We start from the raw sequence: 19,990 nt of genomic DNA, 5'->3' as shown, positions 1-19,990 counted from the left end.
GTAACCTTCCTCAACTAAAGCTTGGCCATCAGTTCTTTAAGCTTATTCAAAACAATATGGAGCAAAGGGTCTTTGCCTTTGTATGGGGCAGAAATATCACAGTAAAAAGCTTTAGGAACAGGTTCATGTTACTTTTTAACCCTGCATGTAAAAAAGTAAACTCGTAAGTGTAGAACTGTAGGGTGAGTAATGCAGGCAGGGATTGCTTTTGCAGAAGCAACTCTACCTTCTGTGGGGCATTTACCACTCTTTCCTATGAAGCTGTGGATAAAGGCAATTGGAAAATGCACGGTATTCTGCCATTCTGAAAGGAAAATGAAATAGTTTCTATTGTACTAATGGTATCTCTTAGCAACCGGAACCGTGCAGTAGGAAGCTTTGTTGTATAAAAGGCAGGAGCTGATAATTTTACGTAAGTGGAAGCTGACGCTTTCTCTAGGCCGAGGTTGTCACGAGAAGCGGTTGCCGCAGGAGCTGCGGCTGGGCCCGGCAGAAGCCAGCTCCTCAGCAAGAGCTGCAGGTGCAGCCCGGGCGCTGCACGCCACACACACACACACACACACACGGGTTGCTCACCAGCTGCTCCGCACTTAGGCCGGGCTGAGCGTCTGTGGGCGCAGGCGGCCGTCCCTCGCCTCCTCCCGCGGGACGAAAGGGAAAGGAGCAGTCGCTGCCTGGGCTGCTCAGCTAAGAGAGCGGTGCAGGCTGCGCGCCAGCTGCAGCTGAGGGGGGACGGGCGGTGCCGCCGTGCTGGAACCCGTTACGGGCTCATGTACTTGACACCAGTTCCCTCAGAGCCACCCCGGCGCTGCAGGGTCACGGTCAGACGGGGACACCGCTCTGCCTCTCCCTCCCTGCCCCAGCCCGGGCCCCGGGCCCCGTCCCCGCGGCTCCCCGGCACGACCCACGGCCGCCCTCCGGGGCCCGCCGCGCCTTGCGTCCGCTGGGCCCCTTTAAACCCCCGCCAGGGCCCCTCCCCTTCGGCGCTCCTCAGCCATCGCGCGCGCGGCGGCGGGAGCTCCGTGTCGCCGCCGCTGCCCAATGAGGGCTCGCCCTGCCGCGCGGCGCACGGCACGTGCGTACGGCACGTCCGCCCGCCCGCAGCGCCCCGCCCAGCAGCAGCCGGAGCAGGCCCCGGGCCGGGCGGGCCCCGCGGCGCCGCCATGGTCGGCCGGGAGAAGGAGCTCAAGATCCGCTTCGCGCCGGGCCGCTGCGAGCTGGTGGAGGTGAGCGGCGGGAGCCCGCGCCGCCGTTTCTTCCGGGTGCGCCGCGGCCGCCCCGCACGGACCTCCCGTCGCAGGGCCGCGGGGTGCCCGCCGGCCGGGCCTGCCCTGCCCTGCGGGGCCGGAGGAGGCGCCGCGGCGCGTTGGGGAAGCGCTGTCGCAGCGCGGCTGTGGCGGCTCCGACTGCCCGCGGAGTGCCGGGGGCGAGGGGACGTGCGGCTGGCGGCTCCCGCTGACGGCTGGGCTGTGCCCTTCCGTCGGGGCAGCTGCGAGCTCCGGGATCGGGACCCTCGGTGCCTCATTCCGCTACCGCTGCGTTGCCTCCGTGGCGGCGGTTTGGGCACTGCGCTGCGGCCCTGCCTGCTCCCGCTGCTGGAGCTGTCCGGGGCCCACGGGCCCGTCCCGTGCGAGAGCCTTTGGGCCGGTGCAGCCGGCGGCAAGGAGCGGCCCTCGGGGGCTCCCGTCCCGTCTGATGCCGCCTCCTCACCTCGTGTGCTAACCTGCGTGAGCCGGCGGCCCCTGCCTTAACAGGGGTATCTCTGAGTTGATCTTTATATGAAGCTGTTAAAGTACTTGTATCGTGGCTTTACACCTTGAAATACATTGAGCCTTACTGTGTTTTTAACACAGTAAGACGCTTTTAATAGCATCTAAAAATACTTCTACGTTTCCCAAATGCTACTTTTTAATCTTATCTTGGATATTTTTATGTGAATGAGGCTGCTGAGTGCAGTTCTCTTTTATTATGTTAACTCCTAGTGATCAGTGAACATCAGATAGAAGTCGTACGCTTTATCATAAAGCTTAAAATGGTGAATTTAAGTAGTATTTAAAATTAGTTGTTCAGACAGCTTTATGCACATTTGATGACTTTGGGTATGATTGCTTCATAATTGAGAAGCAGCTTGCATTTAAGTCTACAAAATTTGCAGGCAGAAGGGTGACATTTGAATTCTGGGATGTTTGGGCACACCAAGCCTCCAGGGTCCTTTGGACCCGAAGGTCTGCTCGTGCAGTTCCTAGGCAGAAAGCCTGTTGCAGCTCAGTGATATACTGCAGAGGAGCAAGGCAGCATATGGGGAAAGAGTTAATCTGTGCAGGTTTTGTATTACTAGAACCTTTAACTGCATTAAAACTGGTGGTTGGTGTTGAGTTTATGGGAAACGCCTACTAATAACCTTGTGGAAACAAGGGACTTAGAACAATTAGTCTTGCAGACAAGAACAACAGGATGCAGACAGTACTAAACCTGGCTGTGACTGTTGTATTCAGTTCGAGCTGTGCTGCTTGTGTAATATCCTCTTTATGCTGCATAGAATAAAGAAACCTTAATGATGCTTAAAAATGCCAGAGCTTAAAAATGACACAAGTTTTTGTGTTGATCGCTTCCTACTTATTAAAGACATTCTGTCACATTTTTAGAGAACTGGGTTTCCTGCCACGAAGCTTTGATATTTATGAGCTCTAGAAGTGCTGGTAAATCTGTCCTGTGGGGCTCTGTCCAGGCCTTGCAAAGATAAAAACTACATCACAACACTGAGTGTTCTTGCTTATGCTTTTCAGAGAACATGGGCAACCTTAAAAATTAAAAAGAAACATGATTTGCTGTAGTTTGTTGCCTTAAAGAAACTGTCAAGATGTCAGTTACTAATCTTCACCCGGTACTTGAGGGAGTAAGTTATCCTTCACCTGAAGGCTTAGAATGCAAGAAAATGCACATGCTGTGCTGGGAACTGTCAGTGCCTTGGCATACGCATTTATGGAATAAGTTTTTTAACTTTATAGTATAGATTTAGATGAGACATTAGGCAGAAGCGCTTCCCTGTGGGGGTGCTGAGGCGCTGGCATAGGGTGCCCAGAGAAGCTGTGGCTGCCCTATCCCTGGCAGTGTTCAAAGCCAGATTGCACGGGGCTTAGAGCAACCTGCTGTAGTGGAAGGTGTCCCTGCCTGTGGCAAGGGGTTGGAACTGAGTAAGCTTTAAGGTCCTTTCCAGAACAAAACAGCCTGTGATTCTAGAACTTTAAGGGGGAAAGATGGTAATTTGGAATCAATTTCTGTTACTTCCTGTGCTGCAATCAAAAAGCTCACAATGGTGAAAATGTAAGAATGCACAGGAGTGACAGGGCTATTTGAATCACATACTAGAGAGCATTTACAAAGTTACAGTCTGTTATCACAGATGGTCCTTGTGCATAAAGGAGTCAGGAAATCCCAGATGTGTGGATTCTGCACACCTGCAGTTTTGGTCTATACTGGCATGTAACTGTATGCTTTTGAGTTTGTTTGTGCTACCTTCAAAAGTAAAGCATAAAAGGAAAATAGGTTGCTCAGACAGACATTAACCTTGGGTTTCCTGTCTTGAAAACTTCGTGGTCCAGTGAGTGGTAGAGAGGAAGGAACTTTGTGTGCACTGATGTACACAACAATCTGGAGTACTGAAATATGCCAGAGCTGAAGAAGCTTTATGATGGTTTAGTGTGAGGTGTCGCTGCCCATGGCAGGGGGGTTGGAACTAGATGATCTTGAGGTCCTTTCCAACCCTAACTATTCTATGATTTTATAAATGAAAAGCTTAAACTATCAATCACTTTCAATGCTTTTTGTAAAACTCAGAGGAGAGCTGTTTCTTGTTTTTACTTATTAGTAGACTGTTGGGTTAAATGACAGCGAATTACTATTTAATAATAAAATTCAAGTTTTCATTTCTAAGAGTCATTGTAGGTAGGCCCACAGGCTGCTGTATGGTATTGCTGCAGCCTCTAACAGGCATAGTCTGTCCAAAATTACTTGTTGCAGGACATGGACCCTAAATGTTGCGTATTTTGGGTCCATTTTCTAAAGAAGTTATTTCCCTCATTTCAAATTGCACAAAGTTACCAGATTTTGAATGAATTTAAAATTCTGTCTTCATTAGTAGTTCGGTTTGGTTTCCCCGCCTGTTATAGAAGTAAATGAGTTTCCCATTTAAGTTTTGCTTTCACTATCTTCAAAAATATGTGTAAATTTCTTCACTAGGTACAATCTCCGTGCTCCCAGTTGTTTGTGTTCCATGAGACATTCCAAAGCATTCATGTGGCGAGGGAAGCTGCTTAATGCAGTAGCTCTGGCTGTAGCCTTGCATACTGTTAAAGAAAACATAGTTATAAATAACAGTAGAAAGAAAACTTTTCCTGTTCTTGTTTCCCTAGGAAGATGTTGATATTCCCAGTAGGCGAGCTCTCATTACTGGTGCTACAGGACTTCTTGGCAGAGCTGTGTTTAAAGAATTCAATGAAAATAATTGGAATGCAGTTGGCTGCGGATACAGGAGAGCTCAGCCCAGATTTGAACAGATAAATCTTCTGGACTCTGTTGCAGTTCATGACATTATCCATGATTTCCAGGTAAGTTCCTGGAGTGTGAAGTAGATGGTTAGGTTACATTTATACATCTAGTAGTCAGTTGATAGTGCTCTTCTGATACTGAGTTTATGTGGCTGTAGTGGGGCAAGGCTCTGGTGGAAGATGCGTGGCTGCCTTTTCTGGCGCATCTGAAGGTCAGTTTGCTCTGCACATACAGACAATTCTAAACTCTTCTGTCATCACCAGAGACAGGTAACATACAGATACGTTGGCACACTTGTGTTTGTATTTGAAAGAAAAAGATATCCGTTAGTTATTGACTGAGTGATATGAAGCAGGTCTCTTGAAGAACACTTGAATACAACAGCAGTAACTCTTTGTCCAGTGTGCAGTGCAGGAAGGTGTTCAGTTTTTACTGAAAACTGACTTGCAAGAGGAACCTGAAATGCATTATGCAGGGTGCCATTCTATAAAATGGCTTTAAATATCTTATTATTGGTCTGCTTATGTCAAATAAGCCATGTGGAAATGGCTTACCTAGAAATTTTGAGTGCAATTACGTGTGTGTGAGATACATGCTATTTTACATTATTGTACAGAGTTAAAAAAAAAAACAACCAGCAACTTCAGTCTTGCTGTAACATTGAAGGTACTGAAGTTCACAGTTGCAGAATTAGTGATCATTTTTTTTGGCATCTAAAAGCAGCATGGTTTCATTTTACTTCCCAAGGAAGGCATGCTTCTGAGCACACCATGCTTACAAATAATTCTGCTGCTTTTCTTACTTCTCACAACTTAGTGAAATGCCTCTTTGCCTGAGGGAGTTCATGGCTAGAGCTAGGGTGCAGCTGCAATCTCTTGACAATGTTTCTTGTTTAAAATTAGTCTTTAATTTCCAGCCTCATGTTATAGTGCACTGTGCTGCTGAGAGAAGGCCAGATGTTGTAGAAAATCAACCAGAAGCTGCTTCTCAGCTCAATGTGGCTGCTTCAGGGAACTTAGCAAAAGAGGCAGGTAAGGAGACCATCTAATGTGTTTGGTTTCTTGTTAAAATGCTGCATTTATTTATATAGGGACATAAATAGGAGTAAGTTATTCCAAGTGCTAATGTCACCTTTGAAATCACTGTGCTGTCAACCTGTTTTCTGTAAGGGTAGCATGCATGTCTGTTTTGAGGATCAGTGAACAGACAAAGCAGCAGGAATGAGTGGGGCTAGAAGAAGATGAGGTCCTTCAGAGATTTGTTTGAAGTTTTATTGGGATTTCAGACAAGGCTTGGATTAAAATAGACCTTATAAACATTTTCTTCCTAGCTGGAGTTGGAGCATTTCTGATCTACATTAGTACAGACTACGTGTTTGATGGAACAAGTCCTCCTTATAAAGAGACTGATGTACCAAATCCCCTGAATTTATATGGTAAAACCAAACTGGAGGGTGAAAAGGTAGTCCTGGAAAATAATGAAGGTAAGAATGTGCTCACATTTTGAAAAGAGGCTTTCTGTTTTTGTTTAGTTGTATATTAGCTTAGTACACTCGTAAGTCAGTGGTAAAATTGCAAAACTATGGAAACAAAATTTAGAAAAGAATGTGATCAAGAGACATTCTCCTTGCTTGTGAACCATTCCTATTGCTTACAGGTCAACTAAAGCTTTATTTCTTACTTGTTCTGATCATCATTTGTGTTAGTAGTCTCTGCTGATGGATTTTTACAAGCCTTTGTCTGCTGTGAATCAGATACTCTAAAGGAAAAATACATCATCAGTGTATTGTAATGGCACAAGCTTTACCATGCTTTGTATATAGCTGCTGTTACTGAAGGAGATGCATTACAAATGTTCTAAATGTACCTTTACTTAAAGGGGAAAATGGACTTGTGATTCAATAATAGTGCAGATAATATTAACATAGGCCTTTGTTGTAGGCTTTTGGGTTTCTTGCTGGTCTCCTGGTTTGCTCTCCTATGTAAGCTATCAGGCCATCCATTTTATTTTTACCCGCCTACCTCACCATGCACATCAGATTCCTGATTGTAGCACTTTCTAAAGAGTTAGTAACATATTCCTGGGTTTGAGCAGCTAAATATTTATTTATTTGTTATTTAAGTCTTTTCTTAATGAAAATTGGCATTCAAAATACACAAACATAATTTTAAAACTTCTGCCTTATAAGGAGAAAAAAGCTTGTGGCTGATCATGTTCCCTTGCATTTAAAACTCATTTCTTGTCTGAAACAGAGGTTTGGCTGTTTCTTGTTAGTATGCTGACAGTTTCCATTCACAGATTCTAAGGAAAGAAGCACTTGTATTTTCTCAAAGAATTTGAAGAAAAACAATCTCAGTGCACTTGCAGAAGAGGCTTCCAATATGTCAGTATTATAACTGTGATTCTCTTCTGCCTAACCAGAGAGTGGAACAATTGATAAATTAGTGCGATGGTCTTTCTGTAAGTAAATATACACTGTATTGGAAAACGATGGGCCTTAGTATAGCTTTGTCATTACTGCTGAGAAATAGACTTTCTAAAAAACATTTTGATAGGAAAAGCCCTATTTAAGTAAAACTAGAAAGTTGTTCATCCCACCTCTTACTGAAATATCATGTCTGAATTTGACTGTGACGCTGTTTGCTCCCTCTTCTAGATTGGTAATGAAGATAAGACTGTACCACATTCAAGTACGTGTGGCTGTCTTGCCAGATCCCAACCCCAGCTCAGCAGTTCTGTTGTGTTCCAAAACCTTTTGAGCATGATCTCTCAGGCAGTAGTGGGTTGCAGCAGTGGTATCATTAGCAGAAGGAATTTTGAGATGGTAATGAGCAAGATGCTTGAAAATGTAAATTCTACTGTTGATACAAATATAAATATGTTACACGTATTAAGGCTTCCAACCACTTATTTGCTAATATTGTATAGGTAGAATTCAGTTTATCAGCTGCCTATAGTTGCATGAAGAATTTCCATATCCATTTCTGTTGTACGGTACAACAAATCTCCACAAATAATTTGGGGGGTTGTGTATTTTTTTTAAATCTATTTTACTTTGGTTAGGAGGAGATGTGAGTTATATTTAATACTGATGCTTATAAAGCAATAAAGTTTCAGTGGGTCATCAGAACCATTGGTAATGAACCTAACGCTCTCCAAGTCACAGACAGCTGTCTAGAGCTATGGTGTTGCCTTTCTCAAATACCGAATACTTCTAAAGAGATTAAAAATAAGAGCTTTCAACCAGTATTTAGAGAGAAGAAGAATATATTTGCTGAGCAACCAAACTGCTTTTAGAGCAGCAGGAAATCATTATCATACTGGGGTTTTTTATTATGCTTGTTTTTCGTATATAGGTACATCTTTCTGTTTACTTTTCTGTGAGAATAATTTGTGTGTTAGCTTTTTCTTTTTGTCTTTCTAATGCCTGTAGCATTTTCCTTCTAATGCCTGTAGCATTTTCCTACAAATCTGTAAGAATTGCAGTGATTTGGTGACTTCTTCGAACTTCTGGACTGACTTCATTTTGTTTTGTTTTGTTTTTCTTCAAGCAAAAATATCTGTGTTACTTTTAATGCATTTGTCATAGCCTTCTTGCATTTCCCCTCAGAGAGGCCTTTTGAGTCTTCGTGACTGAGGTAGACTAGTATGATGTATTCCATCATAAAATATCCTTCTCTTTGCACTCGCTTGCTGTTAGTTTAATTTCTCAAATCACTATCATCTTGAAATTGGATATTGTTCACTACCGTATTCTGTGAACCTGTTCCTTATTTGTCAGGCTCTTGATTTATGCTAAGGTTCATGTCTCTTTTCGTGGTAAATAACATCCTCCTTGAGGCAGGCTTCTGCATGCTGGGCAAAAAATCTTTGTAATTGACACCTGAATATGATGCTTGGTGGGAATTCTTGTTCATGCTCTTACCCAGGGAGGAGGGGGAGTGCTGCAGTAACTGCATAGCTCAGTTGTTATCTTTGTAATCATTGTTTGTAATAAGTTTGTAATAATCGTTCTAACCCAGACAGATCTTTTTTCTCTTGTCTTGTTAATAAAAGCTTGTTGGCTTTATTTCTGGCAATCAACAGCAGAACTCAAAGTTAAGTTTATATAAACTCAGTGTTTATAAACTGTTTCAATTGATACAAATTAAAATGATATTCTGGGGGCAAATATATTAATTGCAATTTTTTCGTGATTTGTAGATGCTTAATATCACCAGCATATTTCTTTAACACTGCCATAACACTTTCCAGATTACGCTACAGCATTCATACTCATTCATAGCAATGTTACTACTTTTGAAATATTCTTTCTTTTAGGTGCTGCAGTACTTAGGATTCCTGTCTTGTATGGAGAGGTGGAAAGGCTGGAGGAAAGTGCTGTGACTGTTATGTTTGATAAAGTGCAGTTCAGTAATAAGTCTGCCAATATGGACCACTGGCAACAAAGATTTCCTACTAACGTCAAGGATGTAGCAAGTGTTTGCAGACAGCTAGCAGAGAAGAGAATGCTGGTAAGACTGTAAAGAAATAAGCCTCTTTAAGGTAAAATAGATTTGAGTTCTTGACTTTGTTTCAGAACAACTGGGAACTGCCTATAACCTGCATTATTCATTGCATTTCTGGAACACCTGGAGGGAAGGAAGAACTAGCTGTAGTCTGCAGTATCCTTACATGGCAGATGTGGATACTTGAAACAAAACTGAGGGAAGTGATGGGACAGAACCTTCTGCAAATTGTCATGTGTGTTCTAGTATGCAGGAGAGAAATGCAAATACTGACTTTCTGAAACAGGCCTTTTACAAATTGCCATTTTGAACTAAAAAAAGCCCATGGTGATTGACTGTCACTCTCAAAATGCCCTTGTTTTTACTGTATTAAGAACACTGAAGTGGCAAAACCAAGCCACTGGACTTAAATACTTGATTGTGTTTATTCATCACATCATCTTCAGGTTACCATCTTTGCAAGATAACAAAATCACCTTTATTTAGCTTGGTAAAAAATGGACCATGCATATATAGTAAATGTGGTGCAGTAGGTTTGTTTGAAAGGACTCGTATATGGTTTGCAGTTTCTCATTCAGAATGTGTGGTGCCTTTTGCATTTGTTTTGAGGTAAGTGACTAGCATAGAAGAGCCAAGTTTCTCCTTCCCAGCTATTTGGCCTTGGCTGGTTGGCTGGCTCGCTCCTTTCCCTCCTGGTAGTAATTCTACAGAATATAAGCTGCTTGTGAAAAGTCAGGCCAGACACATGTAACGCCAGTACTCCGCCGCAGTCCCTCTGCGGGTGTTCTCTGAAAATGCTTGAGATGTTTCTAGAATGTGGGATGTTGTAACATGCCTTTAGGATAGGATTTGCTGGAGGATTGTTCTGCACAACTCTTGCACTGAGGGCTGTCTGGCTGCTGCTTTTCACCTCTGTGCTCTGTTTCTTCTGTAGGACCCATCGATAAGAGGCACGTTTCACTGGTCTGGCAATGAACAGATGACTAAGTATGAAATGGCGTGTGCCATTGCAGATGCTTTCAACCTCCCCAGCAGCCACTTGAGACCGGTAAGTGATGTGTTGTTCAGCCTGTAGAAAGATGGATGTTTTATGGTTTCCAGTAGTGGGTCTTGCTAGCTACACAAATAAACTTTCTGTTCAGGGAGATTGTGTGAGTTTGTCTAGCACAGCAGGTCTATTGCTGATGACCCAGTCAGTCAGTAACCAGTTTTGCAGCCTGCAGTATAACGATACTTCTGCAGAACAGTTCCCTTAGGCATGAGTAAGTCCGTATTTTTTGTTGAATTTTTGTCCTTAAAAAAAAGCTTATGGATTGACAGAACATAAACTCAAAGGTAGGAATCTATAAGAACTTGTCAATGTCCAGATTTATTTCTGAATACATGCACTTAAGAACTTCAGATCATTTCTGCTTTGCTTAAAATGCCTGTCCTGCAGTTTTATTGACACTTAAAAGTAAGACTGCTCTTAATGACATACTGATAATGTTGTGAGAATAACCTGTAAGCAAGTCTTTATTTATATCCAAAATAAACTCCAAAGATTCTCAGTTAGTAAAGGCTGGAACTGAAATGTAGCTTGGAAGATGGAGAGCAAAAGAATGAATTATTTCTGTGCAGATCAGTTTCCCTTCGGGTAGATTGATCAAGGCATGGTTCTGTCAACATTTTTGAGAATTTTTAACCTTGTGATTATAGTCATAGGGTGAAAATAGGAATAAAATGTAGAAAAACGTAAATGGTGAGCAGTAATCAAGTGAGAGAAATTTACCTTGGGATACTTCAGGTCACTCTGCTGACATGTCTTATGTTGAAATAAAGTTAACCGTAAAACAGACAAGCAAGTACATGCACCACCACCCCCCCAAACCAAGACACAAAACAGTTTGAAGGGGGGAGGGAATGTATGTGTATAGAAAGCTATGAAGGATAATTTCTAAGTGAGCACATTAAGAATGTTTTCCTGTCATCTCTGATTACGTGTCGGTGTGTTGGGGGTTTTCGTGTTTATTTTTTAGATTACTGATTGTCCAGTTGTGGGTGCTCTCCGTCCGAGGAACGCTCAGCTGGACTGCTCCAAGTTGGAGATGCTGGGGATAGGCCAGAGAACGCCATTTCGAGCAGGGATCAAAGAATCTCTTTGGCCTTTCCTCATTGACAAGAGATGGAGGCAGACAGTCTTCCATTAGTTTGTAACTTTTTTAGTAAAAGTATGGTATGTGGCACTTTTTTAAAAGAAAAAAACATAGTTTTGTATGAGTGTTCTTAAATTGTGACATTTATGAGTTTTCATTTAATCAGGTAAACAAACGGTCTTGCACTAGTGAAGTTGTTAGCCTAAAAAACGTTCAGTGACAAAAACTGAGCCTATTTGATATCCTTCCTGGATCTTTCTTTCCATTCGTACCAGTCTAAGTTAATATCTGTTCCTGGCAGATTATGGTTCTTGTCGATCAGTACCATTTGATGCTAAGAATGACTCAGCTCACTTGTAGACTTACTTTTGGCTGAAATCTGTGGTTGATGCTTAAGGTCTGTGCCATTGTTGTATATACCATTTCTCTTCATTAAAAGACCTGATCGGTTACCACCACCAATCTAAGGGTTTTGTTTTTAACTCCTGGAGGTGGCGTTCTTCTGAAGTGAAACTGAAGTAAGAATTGGTCAATGTTCGTTTTGCTTCAGCTCTGATCAAACTGTTTTCTAAAAAAGTGAAACTTTATTTTTGCAATTTTCAAGTGGACTTTCTATGCTTGAACTATTTTCGGAATGTTCTGTAACTTGAATGCCCGCAGCTTCATATTTGTACAGTAAGTTGTATGCATTTGTTTTAATGGTGACATATAAAAGCTAGAAGCAGGTGGGAGGGTGGGGAACAAATAGTTTTGACCTGTTCTTTTGGGGGTTGGGGGATTTTTATTTGGGGGGGTGGGGTTTTGTATAAAAGCATGAAAAATCTTCATCTTTCTCTTGTTTTTGTTTTTTGCTGTATTTGGGGTTGTTGGGATCGGTGGAAGATGGTTGTTAGCACATGTGGCACGGAGGAGAGAAGTATTTAAGAATTTATAGCACTGCAGCTTCTTTGCACAGACTGTCAGATCTTGCACTGATGTAGCGTGTTCTGGAACAGCAAAGCATGCATATTGAAAGTTTGCAGCATAATAATGTAACCACAATAGTCTCATTGTAAGCAAATCTTGAAGTCCAGTCATTAAAGTTGGACTCAGGAGCCAGGTAAAGTGGAGTGAGGTTCGCTTCCTTCTGAAGTTGTAGAATCAGCAATATTCTGAGGTTGCCAGAGGATTGATGGTAAAACAAGAAAAAGATGCATTTGGGTGATTGTTTATTTTTCTGAGGTTGACATGAGGGAGAGGGGAAGATGTTCAGCTCAAGTGGGGAAAAAAACCCAGGTGGATGACAAAAAATAGACCAACTGAAGCTCTTCTAAAGGTCAGTTTTATGTTCAGTCGTTTAATTTCCAACTGGCATACGCTAAGGATTCATAATCCCGGTTTGTTTTTAGTCTGAAGTCCTGATATACCCATGGTAACCTATCTCCAAAATGACAATAAATATATATTGCCAGCATGAGAAACCGCGGTTGATTCTTTATCATCAGGGTTTGTTTCTCTGAATCAAACTCTTCCAGTTCTTGTTGAAATCTCTGTGCCCTTTTCAGTCATTTCTGCCCTACCCCCCTTCCCTAGTTCAATGACCCATTTCCAGAGTTAGATTAGATCAGACCAGTGTTTCTCTCGCACTGTGCTGCTGCCTTGGGGATGTAATCAATGTACACGGGAGATAAAAATGAGCCTGAAACGTCCTGGGCCTCAGTGCCCGATCAGGGAGGCTCTGAGCACGTCCCCTCCACTTGAAGGCAGCTCAGGTTTTGTTAAATGTGACACCATAATTTTTGTAAAAATCGCAGTAAATTTAAAACTGATACGAAAAATTGGAGATGGTGATAAAAGCCACAAAAAGTGAACAGTGCAGGAAGCCTGAGGTGGCGGTGTCCTTGCTGTTTCATTGTGTGGCTTGTTCTTGTTTTTCCTTGGCATACAGAATCAGAGAGTGTTCTGTTAAAATCAGGTAGCTAAATAATTCTTTAAGTGGTTTTTCTGAAAATTTCAGTTCCATTTTAAAACTGGGGGGAAATACATGATACAGTACACAGTTGGAAGGCAGGGTGTGCCCGTCTGGACCTTCAAAGCAAGTCCCATGGTCTTAAGAGGCCAAACCACGGGCTGTGGCACCAGTCCCATAGACATTAATTGACTGAGCGGATTTGATGGGCCTTTTCCTACCCCTTCCTATCATCCTCACACTGCTCCTGGCTCTACTATCTGTGGTGCCCACATGAAACAACAGCCATGGGTAACGGTGAGTGGCCTGTACAAGGCTCAGTGGCCCGTCTGTGACATCCCTGATGCGAGCCCCCAGCTGGCAGCACAGCCCATCAGGCCTGCAGGTGGGTGCAGCTGTGGTTGTTACACAGGCAGCAGGCTGGGCTGCTGTACACACCTCCAGCGCCTCTGCTGCTCACGGGTCCTTCATCATCAGTCTGCAGAGCTGCAAAGCGGTTCTGCAAGGGCACCTCTAGCTTCAGGGAATGTCGCTTCCAACTGCGGGTCCTGGTGTTGCAAGCTTCCGTTCCCCTGCATTATTCCCTCTCCTCCCTTCTCTCTGTGCTCCTGGGGATGTTTTGGCTGTGGCTCCACTGCAGACTGTGCCTGGAACCAAGTGTCTATCTCCTTGTCCTCCCTGATGGTCCGCAACTTGCACCACCTCCTGCAGCTCAGCACTCGCTGCAGCAGGTCCTGCCCCTGGGTACGTGGCCTGCAGGCAGATCTGCTGCCTGTCCCTGCCCCAGGAGAAGGTCTGGGCACGTCCTGCAGCCCCAGGTCTGCCTTCAGCCCCTCCCTGCACTGCTCTGTCTCGGTAGAGGCACTGTCCACGGCTGGGGTACATGGTGCAGACCCTCCCCAGAAGCTGCAGCCTTTGCTCTCAACCAGGGCCCACCGTTCTGCCTCGAGGGTCAGGTGGGATGATGGCCTGTGTAATGTCCCTCCTGGGAGCTGGGTTAGGGGTAGGCAAAACATGTCCCTGAGACAAAGCGGATTGATGCAGAATAGTTTGTAGCCAAAAAATCAGATGCCAGCGGAGGATGCAGGAACGACTGTGGGTGACTGCAAAGTTGAGTTCAGCAGCTGGTTCTTTTCTTAGGCCAGCAGATGTGCTCAAGGTTAAAATGCAGGTAGGATGACAAAGTACCTCACAAAACTGGGGCATGTTAGCCCATGGAGCACATGAATGAGGCCAAGCAAAGAGGCAATGCCTTGCTGAAAGCAAGGGAACAGCCATGGAAAATTCATTGGCACTTCCAAACATTGCAAACTTTGTGGACAGCTGTGCATGGAAAGAAGCAGGGCAGTTTGAGGTGGCATGGGGGGCTCTTAAGGGCACAGTCTACATCCAGGACTATACTGGCTTCTGGCTCTTAAGGCAAAAAGCTTAACAGGCTACAATGGAGTGTCTGGACATACCACAGATAGCAAACCAGCTTGGATTATGGCACCTGTAGCTCAGGACGACTTTGTCCCCAGCAGTAAGCAGCAGAGACTCCGTGGGGGTATTGAAACATACAACAAATGTCTCTAGAACTCCTGACCCCGGGCACTCGGCATCAAGCAGGATCGTTAGCTTAGGGTAGCATGGAAAATGCTAGAGATGCAAAGCTTCGGCCTCTCGTGAGGAGGGGAAGATGACCATCATGCACATCTAGGTGTCTCCAGCATCGACCGAAGGAGGTTGAACCACAACGAAATGAGAGGACCCGAGCCCGCATGGAAGAGAATCAACATGGAGTAAGCATGGATAAAGGTGATCTGTGGGGAAAGGGAGGGGAAGGGAGGAAACCTAAGGGTGTGCGGCGGGGAAGGGAACGCGCTGAAGGGCACGAGGGGCTGCCCTGGGCCGGCTGCTGCAGCGAGCCCTTCCCTGCCCCGCGCCGCTCCCCACCCCCGTGCCCCATTTTCTGCACCGAAACCCCCGAAGGCCCCAGCCCTGGTCCGGCCCCCCCCGCCCCGCTCCCTGCGCGCCCGGGCAGCCCCGCCCCGGACCCGCCCCTCCCGCCGCAGCCGCCGCTGGGTCCGGGCCTGGGCAGGCGGCGGGGCCGGGGGGGCCGCGCCGGGGCCATGCTGGGCAAGGACTACATGCTGGCCATCGTCCTCGTCAACTGCGACGGTCAGCGCGCTCCGGGGCTGGGCTGCGGGCGGGCGCTGCGGGGCCGGGGTGCAGGCTCCGGGGTGCGGTGCGGAGCCGGGGTGCGGGCTCCGGGGTGCGGGCTCCGGGGTGCGCACGTCGCGGTGCGGTGCGGTGCGGAGCCGTGCGGAGCCGGGGAGCGGCGCGGAGCCGGGGTGCGGGATGCGGGGCTGCGCCCGCCGCTGTCCGCGGTGCTAAACGGGCCGCGGCGGCCTGTGCTGGGGCCGCTCTCCCCGGCCCTCCCAAGGTCGCGGGGGCCCCCCCATCCCGTGAAGCGAGGCGGGGGGCCCGCACATCGCTCGGCCCCGGCACCCCCGCGGGTGCGCTGAGGTCTGCGGATGCGGGGCTGCGTGCCCAGGGCACAGCTCGCTGCCGCGCTGCACCACGGGCTCATCGAGTGACCTCTCCAGGCCCGGGGGTGCTCTGGGGAGGGGGTGACCCTACGTGTCCTGCTTGCCGACCCTCCAAGGGTGCTTTCCTCCTCTAGACCCCAGCGGTCTGTCCCCAGCCCCTCTCCCCAGCCCGAACGGGAAGAAGCCGGTCTCGGGCACCCCGGGGTGTTGGCAGAGGGCTGGTGTTGCATGCTGGCAGGGGGAGCACGGGGCTGGCAGCCCTGCAGCGTGCCTGCCCTGGCAGGAGCAGGCTGGCTGTACACTCTGTGCCTCTGCTGGCCACCCATCCCCTGGGGCACCAATGAGGCTGCTGCCTGCACTCATCCCTTGCTTGGGGTCCACCACTCCTGCAGCCCCCCTAGCGCCATGCCAAACCTTCCTTGCCACGCTTCTATCCCAGGCCATGCACGCACCCCAGGACCCTTTTGCTGCTGGGTGAAGCTGCTCACTTCTCAGGGCACCCTGCAGCTGGAGAACCTCCTCTTCCCCCACCTCTCCTCATGTTCTCCCTCTGCACAGACAACCTCTGGAGTGACCAGAGCCTGGAGACAGACCCCGACCTCCCCCCAGGCTGGAGGAAAATCTGTGACTCTCTGGGCACCTACTACTGGCATGTGCCGACCGGCACGACACAGTGGCAGCACCCCGCACGCACCGCTGGCCCCGCAGGGCGCCCGGAGGCTGATGGAGAGGAGACAGCCCAGGGAATGGTAGGGGATGTGGGGGGGACTGAGGCCTGCTCTTGGATCCCACACCCTAGCAGAAGCCTGTTGAAGGGCCCCCACATCGAGGGCTGGCCCTCTTCATCTAGCCAGGGCTCTGGGGCAGACAGACCTCTGGACTAGCTGGGCATGGCTAGTCCAGCCTCTCCTTGGAGCAGGCCTGTCCTTGTCACCCCAAGGCTCTGCTCAGCCCACTCCTGGCCAGGGTTAAGCCCCTTGAAATCCTCCAGCAGGCCCCATATTGGCCTAATCCCAGCTGAACGGGATGCCCACAGGCTGAGGTGCAAAGGGAGGAAGGGCTCCTACCTGGTGCCTCCCAACAGCCTCTCTTGCTGCCCTCACCTTTTCGCTCTTCTCTCCCAGGACTACCATGCCCCCACGGCAAAGCACTCGTCAAAGGACAGGCCCATTCCCAGCCCCATGGCCTCGCTGTCCCGGAGGTAAGGCTGACCCTTGACCACTGCTGGGCTCCTGGCCCTGGTGATGCCACCAGAGCAGCCCCACATGTTGCAGCTGGCAAGACCACGCTGGTGGTCCCCTCCATGGGAAGTGTCCCAGCTGGCAGCATGGGGATCTGCTGGTGCCAGCCATACCAGCCCTTCCCTGCACGCCCCGAGCCTGTGCTGCCGAGTGGGAGCCATCCCCTCACTGCCCCGTCCCTCTGCAGGTCTTCGCTGCCCTGGCATGGAGATGACTTCCAGAGCGCAGAGCCCGGCTCCAAGGTACCGCACGCAGGCTGGGGCAGGCAGAGGAGGGGCCAGGCAGCAGGTGGCAGGGGCAGGGGTGACCCCGCCGGCGTGACAAGGCTGTGGGGGTGTCTGAAGGCCCGTGTGTCTCTGCCAGTGCTTTGCCGTGCGCTCGCTGGGCTGGGTGGAGATCCCCGAGGAGGACCTGGCACCCGGCAAAAGCAGCATCGCTGTCAACAACTGCATCCAGCAGCTCTCCAACAGCAAGGGCCAGGGCTCTGTCGAGAGCCAGGGTGAGGTGAGAGCATGGGACGGTGCTGCCAGGCAGAGTCCCACCAGCGGGTTCCATGCTGGGAGGGGGGAGAGAGGTGGGATGCAGGACCAGTGCTAGTGGCAGATCAACTCTCCCCACACAGGCCGTCATCTGGCGGTCCCACGTGTGGGGGGCTGACAGGTCTGTCCCTCGGAGGTGGTGCCAGGGGTGCCTGGGCGGGCTGTCCCTACACATGGGAATAGTATCTGGGGAGAGCCGTGGGGTGGGCAGCGCTGGCCCCACACTTGGGGCTGAGTAGACTGGAGGGACAGGGGTGTCCCTGCTACTGGGCTGGGTGCTGGGGCTGCCCAGGCCATCTGCCAGGCTGAGGGAGCCACTGACCGCCCGCAGGGCCAGGACCTGGTGATGATCCTGAAGAAGGACACCATGAGCCTGGTGGACCCGCTCGACCGCAGCCTCATCCACCGCCAGCCCATCCTCAACATCCGCGTCTGGGGCGTTGGGTGCAACAACGGCAGGTCTGGGGGCCAGGGCAGAGCCGGAGGCTGCGGGTGGCTCTGCCTGGGGCAGGGGAAGCATCCCTGCACTAACCTGTCCCCTCTTGTCCCTCCCCAACTGCTCCTGTGGCTGCAGGGACAGGTAAGGGGTGCATGGGGGTGGGCGCAAGGCACGGGGCAGGGGATGCATGATGCCTCTGCCAGGGTCTCACCATCTTGCTCATGGCCTTGCAGAGACTTTGCCTTCGTGGCCAGTGACAAGGACACCTGCGTCCTCAAGTGTCATGTCTTCCACTGCAATGTGCCTGCTAAGGGCATTGCCAAGGCCCTGCATGAAATGTGCTCCAAGGTGGGATGCAGGGGTCCCGGCTGGTGTGGGCATGGCCAGGGGGCTTGGGGGTGGGAGGAGGCACCGGGACCCTCATCTCTTGCAGATCGTGGCTGAGCGAGCTGTAGCGAGCAGCGGGCTGCCCCGGGCCACCATGCTGAGGCCCATCTCCACCGAGGACCTGCCGCTGCAAGGTACCACCCCGCAGCCTGCCCTTGGGTACTGGGATGCCCAGTGGCCAGAGCCCTTCGGCCTGCAAGGCCATGTCTCCAGTGTCCTTGCGGACAGCGGGTGACAGGAGGGTCCTGCCCCCCCCTGCCATCTCTCCTGTCCTGGCAGTGGATATCTTGGAAGCAGTGAGGCAATCCATACAGACCTACGAGGCGCTGTACATCGGCAGCCTGCCCGTGCCCAGGGCCATGGGTAAGAGCCGCTGGCCCCGCCACAACCAGGGGACACCTGAGACCCCCCCGCCATGGGACAGCAAGGCATGTCCCTGCCTGTGGGGCCTCCAGCTGGGGCAGGACTGGTGGGATGGGGTCTCCTGCTCCCTAGGGATGGATGTGTTGAATGAGGCCATCGAGAAGCTGACGAGGGGCCCCGGGCGAGAGCACTGGATGCCATCCCTCATCCACGTGTCCGACACAGCCATGAGGGTGCACCCTGCACAGGTGGGGAGGGGGACGTGGGGACCCTGCTGTCTCTGGGGTGGGACAGGCAACCCCCATGGGGAGCCCGGCCTGCCGGCAGAGGGGAGCTGTGGGGCTGCAGGGCTGCCTGGGGGTGGCCAGGGGTGGATGGTCCCACAGGGTCCCCACAGGAGGACGAGGACGCGGCGCACATCTGGGAGTGCCAGGTCCGGTACGTGACCTTCCTGGGGGTGGGCCACGACGCCCACACCTTCGCGCTCATCGTGGACACGGGGCGACGCTTCCAGTGCACAGCCTTCTGGTGCGAGCCCAACGCTGGCAGCATCTCGGAGGCGGTGCAGGCAGCCTGCATGGTGAGCTGGAGGCGGGGGTGCTCTGTCCCCCAGCTTCCCATCCCACTGGGAGCTGCAGGAGGCGAGGGCTGGGGACAGGGGAGGGCAGCAGGGGCCGGAGGGAACAGACCCCACGGTGCCGTGTCCAACGCACAGCCATGTCTGGTTGGGTTGCGTCCCAGCGTGGATGCTGCTTGTGCCCCACCCCATGGCCACACCATGGCGGGTCTGACCCCCATGGTCACACCATCACGCTGCGTCCCCTCCCGTGGTGAGGCCACACTGCGTGTGGCTCCATGGCCACGGTGTGTTGCATAGGACCCCACGGCGATGCCACGTTGGGTCCCAGCCCATAACCACATCACGTTGCATGTGACGACCCCACAGCCACACCGCGTTGTGCCCCACGCCATGGTCATGCCGTGCCGTGTCCGACCCCGTGGAGCAAGCAGCCCCTCCGGTGCCGTGCTCCCGTCACCCGGTGTCCCTCTGTCCTGCAGGTGCAGTACCAGAAGTGCCTGGTGGCTGCTGCCCCGGGAGCAAAAGCGAGGGCCGCGGCCGGGGGAGCCCCGGCGGCCTCGGGGGACGCGGCCAGCGGGGCAGCCAAGGCGAGCGGGGGCAGCGGCGGGGCGGCGGGGGCCGGTGTCCGCAAGCGGGGGCTCTTCTCCTTCCTGGAAGTCTTCCGCCTGAGGCGGGCCCTGCTGCACACCCCTTAGCGGGCCGGGGCCGGGGGCCGGGGCCGAGCGCCCCAGCCCCGTCTCCAGCCCCGGCCCCGCCGCCCCGGCCCCGCTC

General features: G+C 50.3%; 2 protein-coding genes across 2 annotated transcripts; both read left to right on the top strand.

Moving 5' to 3' along the window:
• The first annotated feature begins 1,078 nt into the window (after nucleotides 1–1,078).
• MAT2B (methionine adenosyltransferase 2 non-catalytic beta subunit) lies at nucleotides 1,079–12,651 on the top strand. The gene is made up of 7 exons (XM_065690842.1): nucleotides 1,079–1,226; nucleotides 4,413–4,607; nucleotides 5,465–5,579; nucleotides 5,879–6,031; nucleotides 8,869–9,062; nucleotides 9,991–10,104; nucleotides 11,075–12,651. Exons 1-7 carry the CDS (start codon nucleotides 1,164–1,166, stop codon nucleotides 11,243–11,245), a joined length of 1,005 nt encoding a protein of 334 aa, XP_065546914.1. The 5' UTR covers nucleotides 1,079–1,163; the 3' UTR covers nucleotides 11,246–12,651.
• A 2,531-nt stretch (nucleotides 12,652–15,182) lies between these two features.
• On the top strand, nucleotides 15,183–19,982 carry APBB3 (amyloid beta precursor protein binding family B member 3). Its single transcript, XM_065690507.1, has 13 exons — nucleotides 15,183–15,299; nucleotides 16,229–16,419; nucleotides 16,795–16,871; nucleotides 17,099–17,153; nucleotides 17,275–17,415; nucleotides 17,782–17,909; nucleotides 18,025–18,030; nucleotides 18,123–18,237; nucleotides 18,323–18,410; nucleotides 18,556–18,639; nucleotides 18,772–18,887; nucleotides 19,037–19,219; nucleotides 19,699–19,982. Exons 1-13 carry the CDS (start codon nucleotides 15,251–15,253, stop codon nucleotides 19,912–19,914), a joined length of 1,449 nt encoding a protein of 482 aa, XP_065546579.1. The 5' UTR covers nucleotides 15,183–15,250; the 3' UTR covers nucleotides 19,915–19,982.
• The last annotated feature ends 8 nt before the right edge of the window (nucleotides 19,983–19,990 follow it).

The sequence above is a fragment of the Lathamus discolor genome, chromosome 10 (assembly GCF_037157495.1).
Source record: "Lathamus discolor isolate bLatDis1 chromosome 10, bLatDis1.hap1, whole genome shotgun sequence".
Lineage (NCBI taxonomy): Eukaryota > Metazoa > Chordata > Aves > Psittaciformes > Psittacidae > Lathamus > Lathamus discolor.
This window is presented reverse-complemented; position numbering and strand designations above follow the sequence as displayed.

Coding starts and splice junctions, on each gene's coding strand:
- APBB3 (XM_065690507.1), top strand. CDS start 15,251: ATGCTGGGCAAGGACTACATGCTGGCCATCGTCCTCGTCAACTGCGAC. Junction 16,872..17,098: donor ATGGCCTCGCTGTCCCGGAG/GTAAGGCTGACC, acceptor GTCCCTCTGCAG/GTCTTCGCTGCCCTGGCATG. Junction 17,416..17,781: donor CTGTCGAGAGCCAGGGTGAG/GTGAGAGCATGG, acceptor GACCGCCCGCAG/GGCCAGGACCTGGTGATGAT.
- MAT2B (XM_065690842.1), top strand. CDS start 1,164: ATGGTCGGCCGGGAGAAGGAGCTCAAGATCCGCTTCGCGCCGGGCCGC. Junction 1,227..4,412: donor GCCGCTGCGAGCTGGTGGAG/GTGAGCGGCGGG, acceptor TTGTTTCCCTAG/GAAGATGTTGATATTCCCAG. Junction 10,105..11,074: donor CCAGCAGCCACTTGAGACCG/GTAAGTGATGTG, acceptor TTTATTTTTTAG/ATTACTGATTGTCCAGTTGT.